General features: G+C 36.3%; 1 protein-coding gene across 2 annotated transcripts in view; it reads right to left on the bottom strand.

The window, feature by feature from the left end:
- The window catches only part of USP14 (ubiquitin specific peptidase 14), a 44725-nt gene that overhangs the window by 8480 nt on the left and 19842 nt on the right, over positions 1–16403 (bottom strand). The window contains exons 4-10 of one of the 2 annotated variants that reach the window (XM_038543698.1): positions 15063–15167; positions 13875–13978; positions 8873–8931; positions 4748–4878; positions 3765–3845; positions 3315–3400; positions 1263–1377 (exon numbers count right to left, since the gene is read on the bottom strand). In XM_038543698.1, coding sequence (XP_038399626.1) covers positions 1263–1377; positions 3315–3400; positions 3765–3845; positions 4748–4878; positions 8873–8931; positions 13875–13978; positions 15063–15167 — 681 coding nt within the window. The remainder of the gene's footprint in view (positions 1–1262; positions 1378–3314; positions 3401–3764; positions 3846–4747; positions 4879–8872; positions 8932–13874; positions 13979–15062; positions 15168–16403) is intronic. The other variant, XM_038543699.1, reaches the window with a different exon arrangement.

The raw sequence follows: 16403 nt of genomic DNA, 5'->3' as shown, positions 1-16403 counted from the left end.
AGTAAGCTATAGGTGTTACTGCCAATCCACTACCACTAGAAGTGGTATATTTAGTTTTTCTAGAATTTTACAAAATTATGAAGAAAAATATCATACTGGAGAGTCCCTGCCAAAACATTCCATTCTACACTCTCCGATTACATTTAATACTTCATGTTTTGATGCCCTGAAACTTGCACATCATAATTTTTTCAGGACTATTAGTGGTGAGCTATTATTTGTAAGCTTTTAAAATGAACTTCTCTTAAAAGTAGTATGCCTCAGTATCAGAGGGCAGAGAATAGTACTTTCTATTTGTCTCTTACGTCTGCATTTACCAACCTCTCCTTTTACTGATCTTATCTCAAACAGTAGATGGGAACTCTCTGATGACAAGTTATCTTGTTTATCAATGCAATCCCTGTCCCAATTCATTGCCTGTCCTTTAAGACATGTATATATTTCCATATCAAGTACTTAATTAGCAAGCAGAACTGTTATATTTTATCAATCTGCTCATTAGAGTGCATTCTGTAGTATGAAAACGGGGAAAGAGTACTAATTAGAGTATCAAGTTCTAGACCTACCTCTGCCACAAAGAATGAAGTCACTACATTCTAGGGCCTCCACTGCAATGCTGGTGCAAAGGCAGAGGGCCTACATGGCCTGATTTACATAGTATAATTACAGTTTATACCTTGTCACTACTAATACATCTTCATTATAATACCCTTAGAGGCCTCCTGCATGCCTCTGGTCACAACATTTTTGATGACCTATCAATACACAACCTTGTGTTACAGGTGTTTCTATTTAATGACAATTCACTAACATCGTCTTCAGACAACTACATTATAAATCATCCCTGAATGAAGCTTTATCTAACAAACATTTTCTCCTTAAGGCTTTTCTAATAAACATTCACACACAGCCTTCTTGGGCTTAGAACATGAGATGGCACTTCAGCACTATGGCTGAAGGCCATTTTAAACAGCAAATCACCAACAGAAAGCACAAAAATGCAAAAAGTTGTGGTACTAAAATTACTGTAAAAGGACACTTGTTTATAGTATGAGCTGAAACAAAGCAGAGCATCACCTCTTTGGACCTCAGGGGAGACTGTGCTCAGCTACTCAAAATTTTTGCCACTTGGAGCATGTCTACAAATAACCACGAAAGTGCCACAAGTACTGATGTTAGAGTTAGAAATAAATTTTAGCAAGTAGGTGCACCTGCAAACACAGAATCCATTTATAATGAGGATCAACTGTAACTGATCTTACCAATTTAAGTCCTGTAAAAAGATACTTGACTTCTTGATTGATAAAACAGCTAAGCTGAAGCTGATTTTCCTTTCCTTTAGTAACCTCTTCTTCTTCGGATTCTGTACATTTCATGCTTTAGGAAATAAGATAAGGAATATACTAACAGGCAATCAATTTGTTATAATAAATTATATGTTGAATATAATAAATTATCCTCATGCCATTAAAATAGTATCAATATTTGCAAATGATATCTAATAAACGGTTAGTATCCAAAATATACAAAGAACTTATACAACAAAAAATAGTCCAATTTAAAAATGGGCAAAAGACATAAATAGAATAGACATTTCTCCAAAGATGATGTATAGAAGGCTAACACATGAAAAGATCCTAAACAGTACTCATCATCATGGAAATACACATCAAAACCACATCACCACCTCACATCCATCAAAAACACAAACAAGTGTTGGAGCACGTGGGTGTTTTGTTAAGCGTCCGACTCTTGATTTCAGCCCAGGTCATAATCTCAGAGTTGTGAGATCGAGCCCCACATTGGGCTCTGCACTGGGGATGGAGCCTGTTCAAGATTCTCCCTCTCCCTATCCCCTACTTTCACCTCTCTCTCCCTCTCTTGGAGAAAAAAAAAAATTCAAGTGTTGGCAAGGATATAGGAGAAAAAGAAACCTTCATGCACTGTGGGTAGGAATGCAACCTGGTACAGCCACTATAGAAAACAGTATTGGAGGTTCATTAAAAAATTAAAAATGGGAGTATCATATGATCCAGATCTAGTAATTCCACCACTGGGTATTTACCCAAAGAATATGAAAACACTAGTATGAAAAGACCGATGTACCCCTATGTGTACTGCAGCCTTATTTACGAAAGCCAAATTACAGAAGCAACTCAAGTGTCCATCAAAAGATGAATGGATAAAGAAAATGTGGGGGGGGGGGTATATAAAATGGAGTATTACTCAGCCATAAAAAAGAATGAAATCTTACCATTTTCAAAAAGATGGGCAGATCAGAGATGTAAAATGCTAATAAGTCAGACAAAGATGAATACCATATGATTTCATTCTCAACAAGAATGAAGAAGGTAGGTGAGGGTATGGGTGAAATAGGTGATGGGGATTAAGAGTACACTTACTATGAGAGCACTGAGTAATGTATGGAACTGCTGAACCACTATATTGTACATCTGAAACTAATGTAATACCGTATACTAACTATACTGGAATTAAAAAAAAAATCAATAGCATCATTCATTGGTGTTTAAAACATTTTGGTTTCCCAGATTTGTTTCAACATACTTTAAAGTGCTTCATGCACTTACCAACAATATTAGTAATGAAAAATAAAAGCAATAAAAGGATAAACTCTAAACAAATATAAGTTGGTACTTATACAGTCTTAAAATGGTTTTTGGGTTTTTTTCTTTTGTTTTTTTAAGGTTTTATTTACCTTTTTATTAGAGACACAGTGGAGAGAGACATAGGCAGAGGGAGAAGCAGGCTTCCTGCAGGGGAACCTGATGTGGGAGTCGATTCCAGGACCCCGGGATCACAACCTGAGCCAAAGGCAGGTCTCAACTACTGAGCCACCCAGGCGCCCCCTTAAAATGGTTTTAATGAAAGATACATAAACAGTAATCTTTAAAAGTTTCTATTCATGACCTAGAAGATAGTCCTTCCCTGAATTCTTGAATTCACATTTTATGAATTGGTTCAATCTCATGTGTATCATCTGGCTGATACACTCTGTTTCATACAATTAAAAATTGATTCCCTATTAAGTGTTAATGAGGTTGACTGTGCTAAAGATATTCTTAAGAAAAAAATAATGAATATCCTTCAATCCAACAAAATAACATAATCCTAACCTTTAGGATTACTCTGATGTATTTTTCCAAGTTTCATTACATCTTTTAGGCATAAAAGCCTCTGAAGAATTTTTCTACATACTCCACCCACCACTCCAATCAGTCAATAATGCTATTGCTACCAATGCACTTTAGTAAGTTATCAGTACAGTCTCAACAAATTTTGGCTCATAAGGATACGTAGTTTCAAACTCAACTCCGAAGAACTGATCAATTAAACTTTTCTTTTTAGATGGTGTCACTGCTGATGCAGATGAAGAATCTGTCTGCAAAAATTAAAATGAAATAAAAATTCCAACTTACTTTATATAGATACTAATGTATACTTTCCCCACACAGTCCAGGTTTAGTAAATACATTATTTAAGCTTTTTAAAATATAATCAATTTCTGTAAGATACTTCTACTGTTCAAAAAACATTACCAAAAGACTACAGATGCTCAATAATATGAAGTTTAATAAATAATACACTGAATTCAAGTGTCAAGTGTAAGCTTTCAAATTCCAACTACAAATTGAGCACCTAAAGTATACAAGTACATGTCTATCTATTAGGATGAATTAATTTCAAGTGTTTGGGCTCATGGGAGTGTAATTATCAAGCTATAATCACAAATACGTTTCAATTACCTCTTTAACAGAATCATCCTCTATGGCTTCCAATTTCTGTTGCAATACTCGCATCATTTGTATCCAACATTCATTAGCATCCTGTAATTTAAAAATGCCAAAGTAAATAATCCTGGCTGTGATACTATTTTGTCTACAAAATCCTTCTAAAAGAATTACCGTTCCCTTAGGAAAGGAGAAGAAAGCTCTTTTTTAATTTAAAAATATTAAGTCAAATTAGATATCACAGGATCTTCAAAACAATGAGGAATTCCAGAATATTCATTCAAGAGATGTTCACTAAGCTCCTCCTTATGCTAAACACTGCTTTAGACACAAACAAGGCAGCGACTAAAACAGAAAAAGTTCTCAATGGGGACATAAACAAAATGTACCATAAATTCACTTAAAGAGTTATGAATTTAAAAAAAGCAATATGGGAGTAGAAAGTGATGAGGGGAAAGGAAGTGTGTGATTTCAATAATCATCTACTCTGATGCCTTGACATTTGAGCCATGAGACCTGAATGAAGGGAGGAAGCAAGCCATGAACTTATCTGAGAGGCAAAGACATAAGAGGAAAGAAAGACCCTACAGAAAGAGGATACTGGAGGGCTTAAAAAATAACCAGAAAGCCAGTGTATGTGCAAGCCAAAGAAATAAGCAACAGGGGAGAATGGCACATGTTAGGCTCAGAGAGGGAGCCAGGAGCTAGATTATTCAGAAGTGGGACAGAAAAATCACTAGGAAGTAATGAACAAGGGACCAAAATAATCCTATATTCATTTTATAAAGGACTCTGGAGGCTGTGTGGAGATTGAAGAAGGACAAAAGCAGAAGCAAGATGATAGCTAACAGACCACTTCAGGCAAAAGATAATGATGTTGTGAACTAGAGAGGACTGATAAATGCAAAATGTTTGGAAATACAAATAAACATGGTAAGTGTACAACACCCAAGTTTTACATTTACAAAATGAAAACCACAGAATCTTGCCCTGTTTACCTGTTGAAGATATTGTCCTTGTTCACCCTTCTCCGCAAACTGTGGAAAAGCCATGTGCAAAAACTGCAGTAGAATAATAGGTGGAATACTAGAAGAAGTTTTATCCATGGAATCAAACAAATCTCTAAGGGCTGAAAAACAAAGCAAACATTGCTTTCATAAAACAGTGACGTATTTAATACATGTTACTGTAAATTAATTCTAGATTAATACAAACAAAAAACTGCTGAGTTGTATTTTTAAATATATCTACTCCTTTTGTAGTTGTCAAATTCCCAATAAGAAAAAGATTTGTTTTTAAATCTGAAGAACTGACCACACTTTATAATGTAATCACTAACTATAAACAACTTCTAAGCCCTGCCCCTTAGTCTCTCTCTTCTTGCCAACCTTTGTCTTTCCAAACAAAGCAGAGCATATTCATTCAGTACAGAGAACACATAACCTCTGTCTAGGGATCAAACAGGCTAATGTTACTGTTCTGGTACTAAGCCATTATCAGGCCATCAGGTCATACTCTCAACCCACTTCCCTTTAAGCTTGTACATGGTTCCCATTTATTCAACTCCTAAATTTTAAAAATCTGTTAAACATACTTCCTGACTATACAAATAGCTAAAACCCAAAACTAATCTGCCTTCTTCAAAATCTTTCCTCCACTATCCTCTTTCACCTTCATAAATCTCATGGTCATGGACTGAGCCCTCCTCTGGGAAGTTAAGAATACTTTTCTTCTGCTGACTTCTTAGCTATCACACCTGGCCCTTACTTCATGTACAGCAGATTCTAGTCTAGCCTATCTGGACATGTTTTGTTAACTAATACGTGAAATGTTATCTACCATTATTATACAAACTGAAGCCCAGCAAATAATACATCTCAGCACAAAGCCATTGCTTAATAAAATGTTCCCAAATAAGACAACTAAACATGGTGTTTAAAAATATTTTTTGGATGGACAGCCAAGATTAAGGTATCACTACCAATATAATATTTTTTAAAATAAAAAAGCCTAGCCATTCCTGGGTGGCTGTGGTTGCCTATGGCTCAGGGTGTGATCCCGGAATCAAGTCCCACATCAGGTTCCCCAGAGGAAGCCTGCTTCTCCCTCTGCCTATGTCTCTGCCTCTCTCTGTGTGTTTCTCATGAATAAATAAAACCTTTTTAATAAAATAAATTAATAAAATTAAAAAACCTCAATTATTATAACACTTTAAAAAGGTACACATTACTCAAAATAAAAAATGACTTAAGATTTAACATATACCATAAACAGAGCATCTCAAAGTATTTCATTAGTTTGAAAGAGAAGGGTCAAAAGTGCACTGTGCATTAAAAGAGAACAGTAGGGCAGCCCTGGTGGCGCAGGGGTTTAGCGCCGCCTGCAGCCCAGGGTGTGATCCTGGAGACCCAGGATCGAGTCCCGCGTTGGGCTTCCTGCATGGAGCCTGCTTCTCCCTCTGCCTGTGTCTCTGCCTCTCTCTCTCTCTCTCTGACTGAATAAATAAATAAATCTTTAAAAAAATAATAATAAAATAAAATAAATAAAATAAAATAAAATAAAATAGACCAGTAGGATATGACAACTACATCCAATAGGTGATTCTAAACTGCCTTTCAAAGCAAAAAAGAAAAACAACTTTATAATGGGCAATATTGGGTTAATTTGCCAAAATTTAAGTAGTTTATATTTTAGAGTACTTTATCCATGTGAAACGCCTAGATTTTGAAAAATGGTAACTGTCTTATGGTTACAAATGTCCTTATTCTTGGGAAATACAGACTGAAGTATTCAGGAATAAGACATGATGTCTACCCTATACTCTCAAGTGGTTCAGAAAAAAAAGAACATGGTTATAGAGAATGATATATCAGATGTGACAAAAAGTTAATAACTGGTGAATTCTTGGATCTATTCTTTGCACTAAATTTAAATTTAGCACAAAATAAAATTTAAAAATGAAGACAGTATCTTTCATCCCTTTAATACTACAAGACTCATAGGATACCGGAGAAGTTGCTGAAATTCCAATTACTCTTAGATACAAGGAATCAAGTAAACTAGATATAAGGCATCATACTTTTCTCATTAAAAACTTCATTTCAGGGATCCCTGGGTGGCGCAGCGGTTTGGCGCCTGCCTTTGGCCCAGGGCGCGATCCTGGAGACCCAGGATCGAATCCCACATCAGGCTCCCGGTACATGGAGCCTGCTTCTCCCTCTGCCTATGTCTCTGCCTCTCTCTCTCTCTCTCTCTCTCTCTGTGACTATCATAAATAAATAAAAAAAAAAAATTAAAAAAAAAAAAAAACTTCATTTCAGCAAATAAATCTACTTTCAGGAAAAAAAAAAAGCCAAAGGACAATCTCTAATCCAAGTGACACAAAGAAATCTACTGTTTATAGTATTACAAATTAACAGCTGACCACAATGAGATACCACTTCACACCCCTAGGCTGGCTATAATCAAAGACAAACAATACAGAGTATTATGAAGGATACAGAGAAACTGGAACCCTCATTCATGGAAGAAACAGAAAATGATGCCAACTGCTTTGTAAAACAGTCTGGCAGTTCTTCAAAAGGTTAAATATAGTTACCATATGACCCAGAAATCCCAATCCCAGATACATACGCAAGAGATTTAACAACATTATATCCACAGAAATGCTTGCACAAGTTTTCAGCAATATTTTTAATAGTCAAAAAATGGAAACCACCCAAATGTCTATCAGGATGAAAGGACAAATGGAATAGGATATATCCCTATAAAAGAATCTTATTCAGTAATAAAAAAGAATAAAAGAACTAATACATACTACAATGTGAATGAACTTTGAAAATATTCTAAATGAAAGAAGCCAGTCAAAAGAGACTACATACTGTTCCATTTATGTCAAAAGTCTCAAATAAACAAATATATTGAGACTGACAGTAGATCAGTGGTTGCATAGGGCTGAGAATGGTGCTGGGGTGCGGGGGAGAGGGGAGAAACAGGCTGAGTGCTAAAAGTCACAGTTTCGGGATCCCTGGGTGGCGCAGCGGTTTAGCACCTGCCTTTGGCCCAGGGCGTGATCCTGGAGACCCGGGATCAAATCCCACATCGGGCTCCCGGTGCATGGAGCCTGCTTCTCCCTCTGCCTATGTCTCTGCCTCTCTCTCTCTCTCTCTCTCTGTGTGACTATCATAAATAAATTTAAAAATTAAAAAATAAATAAAAAATAGAAAAAATAAGTAAAAGTCACAGTTTCTTTTCCAAGTGGATGAAAACATTCTAAAATGGACTATAGTCACCACCAGTTGCTACACAACTCTGCATATACTAAAAGACAATGAGCTGCACACTTTAGATGGCTAAATTGTATGGGATGTAAATTATATCTCAATAAAGGTGTTATCAAAAAAAAAAAAAAAAAGGCATGGCTATAAACATACCTTATTGACCTAACCCAATGATTTAAGTGTATTCATTTGTAAAACTGTCCCAGAATGAATGCAGACAGAATACATGGTCTCATGTAACAAAGAAAGAAGTTATTTCTATCCTTTAAGAATTTGTTTCTCGGGATCCCTGGGTGGCTCAGCGGTTTGGTGCCTGCCTTTGGTCCAGGGCGTGATCCTGGAGTCCCGGGATCGGGTCCCACATTGGGCTCCCTGCGTGGAGCCTGCTTCTCCCTCTGCCTGTGTCTCTGCCTCTCTCTCTCTCTCTCTCTCTCATGAATAAATAAATAAAATCTTTAAAAAAAAAATTGTTTCTCCTCAATCATGCATGATTTCCTTACACTAACACCCACTAAGACTCTCTTACAATGACTGCATCAACTACAATAAAACTTATCTCTGGATATCCCCAAATATATATTTTACTAATAGAACCTAAAGCCAAAATTAACCCAAAAAAATCCAGACTATTTTTCAGAAAAGACAGACATCACTGGTTTATAATTTGGATAATAAAATAAGCCCTAAGTTGTTTAACATTAAGTATAAATACTCCAATTTTAATGAGATGTTTTACAAAACATGTTTTGTAAACTGAAAGCTACTAAAAAAACTAGAGTGAAAAATAACATTTATTGAATACTACATCATCCTATTGAAAAGGAATATATTTAAGATACAGACCTGCAGTAATATACTGTGCTGAAGCCATTTCCCCTGAAGCTCTCAAGGCACCTGCATACCTGGGAACATTAAGGGAGAATTAAATAGGATTCAATTCATTCTGAAACACAAAAGGGAAGAAACTAGTCAAAAGAGCTTATTATGACACCCTCAAAGGCAACTTTATCAGAGTTGTTCCCATCTTTCTATTTTCTTCTCTTCTGGTCTTGTTCCTTTAAGCATTCTATAGGCAAAAAAAGGGATACTAAAAAAAAAAAAGAATTTAGATGAATGAAGTCCACTTTAAATTTTTTCTCCTAACTTATTTAAAAACAAACATTTCCTGGGGTATTTGGGTGGCTCAATTGGTTAAGTGTCTGCCTTGGCTCAGGTCATGAGCCTAGGGTCCTGTGATTGAGCCCTATCCAGCTCCTTGCTCAACAAGGAGCCTGCTTCTTCCTCTCTCTCTGCCCCCCTAACTTGTGCTCTCACTCAAATAAATAAAATATAAAAAAAAAAAATTTCCTGAAAATATGAAAGAAAGTACACATTTTAATGTCCACTATTGCAAGGAAAATAAAATATACTTTTAGAAATAAGAAAAAAACATTAGATCAAAAACCATAAATCAAAACCAATACACCTACATTCAGCATTAACATCTATGTAACATTAAATAAGTCACTTAAGGGTTGCCGGGGTGGCTCAGCAGTTGAGCATCTGCCTTTGGCTCATGGCATGATTCCAGTTTGGGGATCGAGTCCCACATCAAGCTCCCTGTAAAGAGCCTGCTTCTCCCTCTGCCTGTGTCTCTGCCTCTCTTTCTCTCTGTGTCTCTCATGAATAAATAAATAAAATCTTTAAAAAAGAAAAGTCACTTAATTTTCAAGTCAGTCTATTTACTTATAAACTGCAGTGTTTCTATTAAGGGATTTCTACATTCACTTTCAATTTATAATTCTCATTTAATTTACAACAGCACAAAGGACTGGCCATTCAAATGAAATAAACTTTAGTATTCACTCATACAATGTCTTATGACACTGGATCAGAAATTATCATTCAGATAATATCAAACATTGGGAGGCAGGAAAATGACTGCCTATTCACTATGATTAAAACTATACTTATGTACTGTACACACACTGGAGGGACTATAAAATGAGAAAGATTGGTTATCAATCAAGGCTGGCAAGAATGTGGAACAACCAAACTATCAATACCATCAATAACATGGATAAGCTTCAAAAACTATGCTGAGTGAAACTAAGCCAAACCAAAAATAAATTAGATTCTATACATTTAAGTTCCAGAAGGCACAAAACTAGTATGAGACAAGTAGTTGCTTACAGAGCTGGGTGGTACAGGATATGAAGACTGGAAAAAGGTACGAGTACAAAAACTTCCTGGGATAAGGGAAAAGTTCTATACTTTGTAAAATGGGTTACAGAGAATTTGCTTTATCAAAACTGATCACACCAAATACAGACAGATATTTGATATTTACTAGATGTAAATATTTCAATATAAAAAAAAACCTCTGGGTTATGTAAATAGAATGAAAGAGGTCAAGAAAACATATTAAAATATATCTAATTAAAAAGTTCTGTTTCTTTTTTTAGATGTTTTGGAAACTGCTGTAACTCAAGTCTTTTTAAATTTTTCAATACACAATTCATAATGTCTAAATTACATATGTTCTTTTATTTTTTTTTTTTTTAGATTTATTTATTTATTCATGAGAGACATACAGAGAGACAGGCAGAAATACAGGCAGAGGGAGAAGCAGGCTCCATGCAGGGAGCCTGACGTGGGACCCGATCCTGGGTCCCCAGGACCTGGTGCCGGGCCGAAGGCAGTGCCAAACTGTTAAGCCACCCGGACTGCCCACATATGTTTTTAAAAAGTGAAAATCAGGGCAGCCTGGATGGCTCAGCGGTTTAGCGCCTGCCTCCAGCCCAGGGCGTGATCCTGGAGACCCAGGATCGAGTCCCACATCAGGCTCCCTGCATAGAGTCTGCTTCTCCCTCTGCCTGTGTCTCTGCCTCTCTCTCTGTGTCTCTCATGAATAAATAAATAAAATCTTAAAATAAATAAAATAAAATAAATAAAAAGTGAAAATCATAAGTTTCCCTCTCAGTTTACAACTATGTAAAAGGAACTTTTGAAGTTAAAATAAAGTACTAATAAAGTGAATCCCAAAACATCAGTGAAGTATTTTATGACACAACTGCTGCTATTATTGATTTTACTTCTAGTTGCAGTTAATACTGCTGAGTAACTCCTACATTTACAGCAAAGGCTACACTAATGAATTATCTTTTTTTTAAGTAACTAAGAATAGGAAAATCATGAGTAATTTAGTACTATCCCCCCATAAGAAACTCTCATTACTCTCATTATACCAAGAAAACATTTAATTCTAATTAAGAAAAAAACATCTGGGACACCTAAGTGGCTCAGTCAGTTAAGCATCTGCTTTCAGCTCAGGTCATGATCCCAGGGTCCTGGGATAGAGCTTAAAAAAAAAATCCAATAAGCTAAATAACATTAACAATTGAACTTTACAAAGAAAAACTGTTAGAAAGTAAAAGGAGGAGATAGGTGCCTGAATGGTTCAGTGGGTTAAGCATCTGCCTTTGGCTCAGGTCATGATCACAGGGATTGAGCCCTGCATCATGCTCTCTGTTCAGCAGGGAGGCTGCTTCTCCCTCTCCCTGCCACTCTGCCTACTTGTGCTCGGTCTCTCTCTCTATCAAATAAATAAAGTCTTTAAAAAAAACATCTGAACAGCCTCATCTAATGAACAGGGAATAAAGGTAAAAACTCACAACTAAATGTTTTCATTACTACACAAGAACAAATAAATTATCTAAGCATACAACTTAAGAAATCAGAAAATGAAACAGCCTAAGGAAAACAGAAATAAACTAATACAAACAAAAGTAAGATGAAATCAGATAATGGGAAGAAGTGACTGAATAAATCTAATAGCTGATTTCTGAGAAAAAAAATGTATAAACCTCTGACAAGATAATCAAGGGGAAATATATATATATGTGTGTGTGTGTATATATATATATATATATATATATATATGTATATATATATATCTCAAAAGAAATGAAAATGGAGGGAAAATACAGGTCCAAAATAGATAACTCTTTACACTAACATATCTTAAAGACCTAAGGACAAATTCACAGGAAAACATAAGTTACCAAAACTGACTCTAAAAGACACAGAAAATGTACATTTATCTTTTTTTTTAATTTTTATTTATTTAAGATAGTCACACAGGGAGAGAGAGAGAGAGAGAGAGAGAGAGAGGCAGAGACACAGGCAGAGGGAGAAGCAGGCTCCATGCACCGGGAGCCCGACATGGGATTCGATCCCGGGTCTCCAGGATCGCGCCCTGGGCCAAAGGCAGGCGCTAAACCACTGCGCCACCCAGGGATCCTGAAAATGTACATTTAAAATACCAAAATAAAAGCTGGTCCAACCAATTTTATAGTTTAGTTCTATCAAGAACAGATCATTCCCATATAAATTTGAAAATCCAAGTAAAGGGACATCTGGGTGGCTCAATGGTTAAGCATCTGCCTTTGGCTCGGGTTATGATCCTGGAGTCCAGGATTGAGTTCCGCATCAGGCTCCCCACAGGGAGCCTCCTTCTCCCTCTGCCTGTGTCTCTGCCTCTCTCAGTGTGTCTCTCATGAATAAATGAATAAAATCTTTATAAAAAAGAAAATGCAAGTAAAATAACAACCTAACAATTGCTAATGAAAAAACTATGTGGTACTTACCAAGATTGCCTTGCCAATCTCCAGTAAGATAAAAATACGGTCATGAGATACTGTCTTTTGTAAGTAATTCATAGAATTTAAGAGTAATTTTTATTAGATACACTTTTCACTTGAAGTTCTAAATTCAGAACTCCTACATTATCATGAGGTTCCACTATCGGGCAGCACCAAGCAAACTGGATTTTACCTGTAGCTCTGGTTCTTGGCCCTCATTGCCTCTTCAGCTAACCCAGTCTATTTCCCCTCTGGCGTTTACAACATACATCCCACTCTCCAGAAACTGCCAAATAAAAATTCTTAAGTATTTAAGGATGAGCTTTAGAATCATCAGTTGTAGAACACCTTCCATGGAAATTTTCCTCTCTTCTTTCACTATTTCATCAGTTAATACCATTTTTCCAAAGACATCAACCCCATCCATGTCCTCTTGTATTAAGTTAGTTAAGTACAAGGATTTCCATCTTCTTGTAAAAACTTATCGTTCAAAAAATACTTCATCTGGGGATGCCTGGGTGGCTCAGTGGTTGAGCGTCTGCCTTTGGCTCAGGTCATGATCCCAAGGTCCCGAGATTGAGTCCCGTATTGGGCTCCCCACAGGGAGCCTGCTTCTCCCTCCACCTATGTCTCCACCTCTCTCTGTATCTCTCGTGAATAAATAAAATCTTAAAAAAAAAAAACTTCATCTGGTTTCAAGAAAACTGAATCAACAGGATGAAATATCCTCTGCTCATGCAAAACTCAGAGAAGTAACTCTAAAACATGAAAGAGTTCTCCTTAGAATAAGAATAAATGAATAAACGTGAATAAACCCAAAAAATATTATGCCAAGTAAAAGAAACGAGTCACAAAAAATAACCACTGTATGATTCCACTTATATGAAATGTCCAGAATAGGCATATCGATAGGTCAGAAAGTAGATAAATGGCTGTCTAGAACTGGAGATGGAAAGGGTAAAATGAATGACTGCTCGTGAATATAAGGTTTCTTATCAAGAGGAAGAAAAGAATCTAAAATTAGACTGTGGTGATGGTTGTAAAATCTTGTGAATATAACAAAGACCATTCAACTGAATACTATAAATGGATGAATTATATAATAAATATCTCAGTAAAGTTGCTAAAAAATTATACACATAATTATAAACAAAACACTATTCATCCAAATGTGAACCTCCCCTACCCAAGGGGAGACTCACAACATTTCTCGTGTATCTTACCTTTTAAGGGCATCTTTGAGTTCAGGCACAGAACGAATACACTGAACTGTAGCATTCATGTAACAAGTGTTACCAAGGTTTGTCAATCCACATGGTAATTCCATCTGATAAGGACAAAGATTAACTCATTTTTATAAAATGACATAGCATATATAAAAATCACTAGAGTTCATACTTTGAAGTACAATTTACCAACTCATACCAATTTATACTCCAACTTCACCCGAAAGTAACAATGTTTTTTATCCCTAATAAAAATATGTACTTGCATTACGTTGACAAACATTCTTGTGTTTTAATTCTCTCCTCGAGAATAATAAAAGAACAATCATATCACTCTTGCCCCTCTTTGAAGGCTTATCATTAGAATGGGATAACAAAGTATATGTAGAAACACTTCAAAAAAAGAAAATAATACTACAAATGCTGGATGGTTAAAAAAAAACATAACATATGACAACTTTGTGTTGACCAGTTTTCTAAAACAATGTTGCAATTCAGGATAAATTGTATTTTCAACAAATAAAGTTTTAAGAATTTTAACATCTCAGCATTTAAACCATTTATCCTCTTTGAGCCTGTTTTCCCATAAAATATCACTGTTAGCACTGCCTGACACTGATTTATTAAAGACACTAACTGACTTTAAATTGAATTATCCAATTATACAGGGATTCCTCAGGCCAATTTCAAAAATAAAACCTTTTACTTCTAAAAACATACATCTTGGGGAGCTAAGTGTGGAGCCTGCTGGAGATTCTCTCCCTCCCTCTTCTCTGCCCCTCCCCCTACTCAAGTGTGCACTGGTGTACTCCCTCTAAATAAATAAAATCTTTAAAATAAATACACAAAACCATACATCTTGGTATTACCAATTAAATCTTCAAAAATTTTTTTTTAATATTTATGTATTTATTTTAGAGAGAGTATATATGAAGGAGGGGCAAAGGAAGAGGGAGGGAATCTCAAGCAGACTCCTCTCAGAGGTGGAGTCCACCATGGGGCTTGATCCTAAGACCCTAAGACCAAAATCAAGAGTCAGATGCTTAACCAACTGAGCTACCCAGGCGCCCCAAATCTTCAAAAACACTTAGATGCTACTTTCTGAAAGGCAACTTAGTAACTTTATCAATCAAATATATAAAATGTGGTATGTCTTCCAAAAAGTAGCAATCAAATATATCTTACCGCAGATGCTAACTGTTCCTCTGTCATGTCTTCTACAAAGACAGTTTTAGCTGAGGGTTCCTCAGGAAGAGCATCTGCTGACCCCATCATTAGTAGAGTCATTCCCTGTTTTAAAAAAAACTTAATTTCATAAAAATGCTCAAAAGTTGGTAACGTTTATGTCCAATGAAAGAAGCCAGACACAGAATAATCCAACATATTGCATGTTTCTATTTGCCAGGAAAAGCAGATCTACAGAGACATAAAGTAGACTAGTGGTTACGGGGGCTAAAAGTGGGAAGATGGAGTGACTTTATTTTTTTTAAAGATCTTATTTATTTGAGAAGCTATGTGTGAGAGAGAGACTGCATGACTGTGGGGAAGAATAGAAGGAGAAGGAAAAAGTAGATTCCCCACTAAGCAGGGAGCCTGACATGGGGCTCAATCCAGAATCCTAGGATCATGACCCAACCAAAGGCAGACATTTAGCCAACTGAACCACCTGGAAGCCCTGAGGGAGTGACTTTAAACAGATATCTATTTCTTTCTGGGGTGATAGAAATGTTCTAAAATTAGATTGTGGTGAAGATTATACAACTCTTGTCAATATACTAAAAACCACTAACAGTTAAAAAAAAAAGTACTGAGGTGGCTGCTTCAGGGCAGAGGTCCCCTGCTTATGGGCAAAGGTGTACAAGAAGACTCTTCAGAATGGTAGAATTTCTGTATCTTGATTGTGGTGCTGGTTACATGATTGTAGAAAACTAATAACCAAATTCAAACTGCACACTAAAAATAGGCTAATTTTAATCCACATAAATTACATCTCAATGAAGCTGGGGAAAAATAAATACTGTCATAAAGACAATAGAGAACATTTACAATATTAGAGGATAGGGAATTCTCAAAATGATCATTAACAGTTAGTGAAATCATTTCTCCCCCATAACAAACTAAATGCAGATAACATTCATTCTGTGAATATCTATTGTATAACTGTAACAATTAATTACATTTGAATAGAATTATTTTGAGAAGAATGCCTGAGTGGCTCAGTGGTTGAGCATCTGCCTTTGGCTCAGGGCGTGATCCTGGGGTCCCGGGATCGAGTCCCACATCAGGCTCCCCGCAGGGAGCCTGCTTCTCCCTCTGCCTATGTCTCTGCCTCTCTCTGTGTCTCTTAGGAATAAATAAAATCTTTAAAAAAAGAGAGAAAGAGAGAATGATTCATTCATGTACCAAGTTTATATCCATAACAATAGCTAAGAGGGGATCCCTGGGTGGCGCAGCGGTTTGGCGCCTGCCTTTGGCCCAGGGCGCGATCCTGGAGACCCGGGATCGAGTCCCACGTTGGGCTCCCGG

This window comes from Canis lupus, chromosome 7 (genome assembly GCF_011100685.1).
Source record: "Canis lupus familiaris isolate Mischka breed German Shepherd chromosome 7, alternate assembly UU_Cfam_GSD_1.0, whole genome shotgun sequence".
NCBI lineage: Eukaryota > Metazoa > Chordata > Mammalia > Carnivora > Canidae > Canis > Canis lupus.
This window is presented reverse-complemented; position numbering and strand designations above follow the sequence as displayed.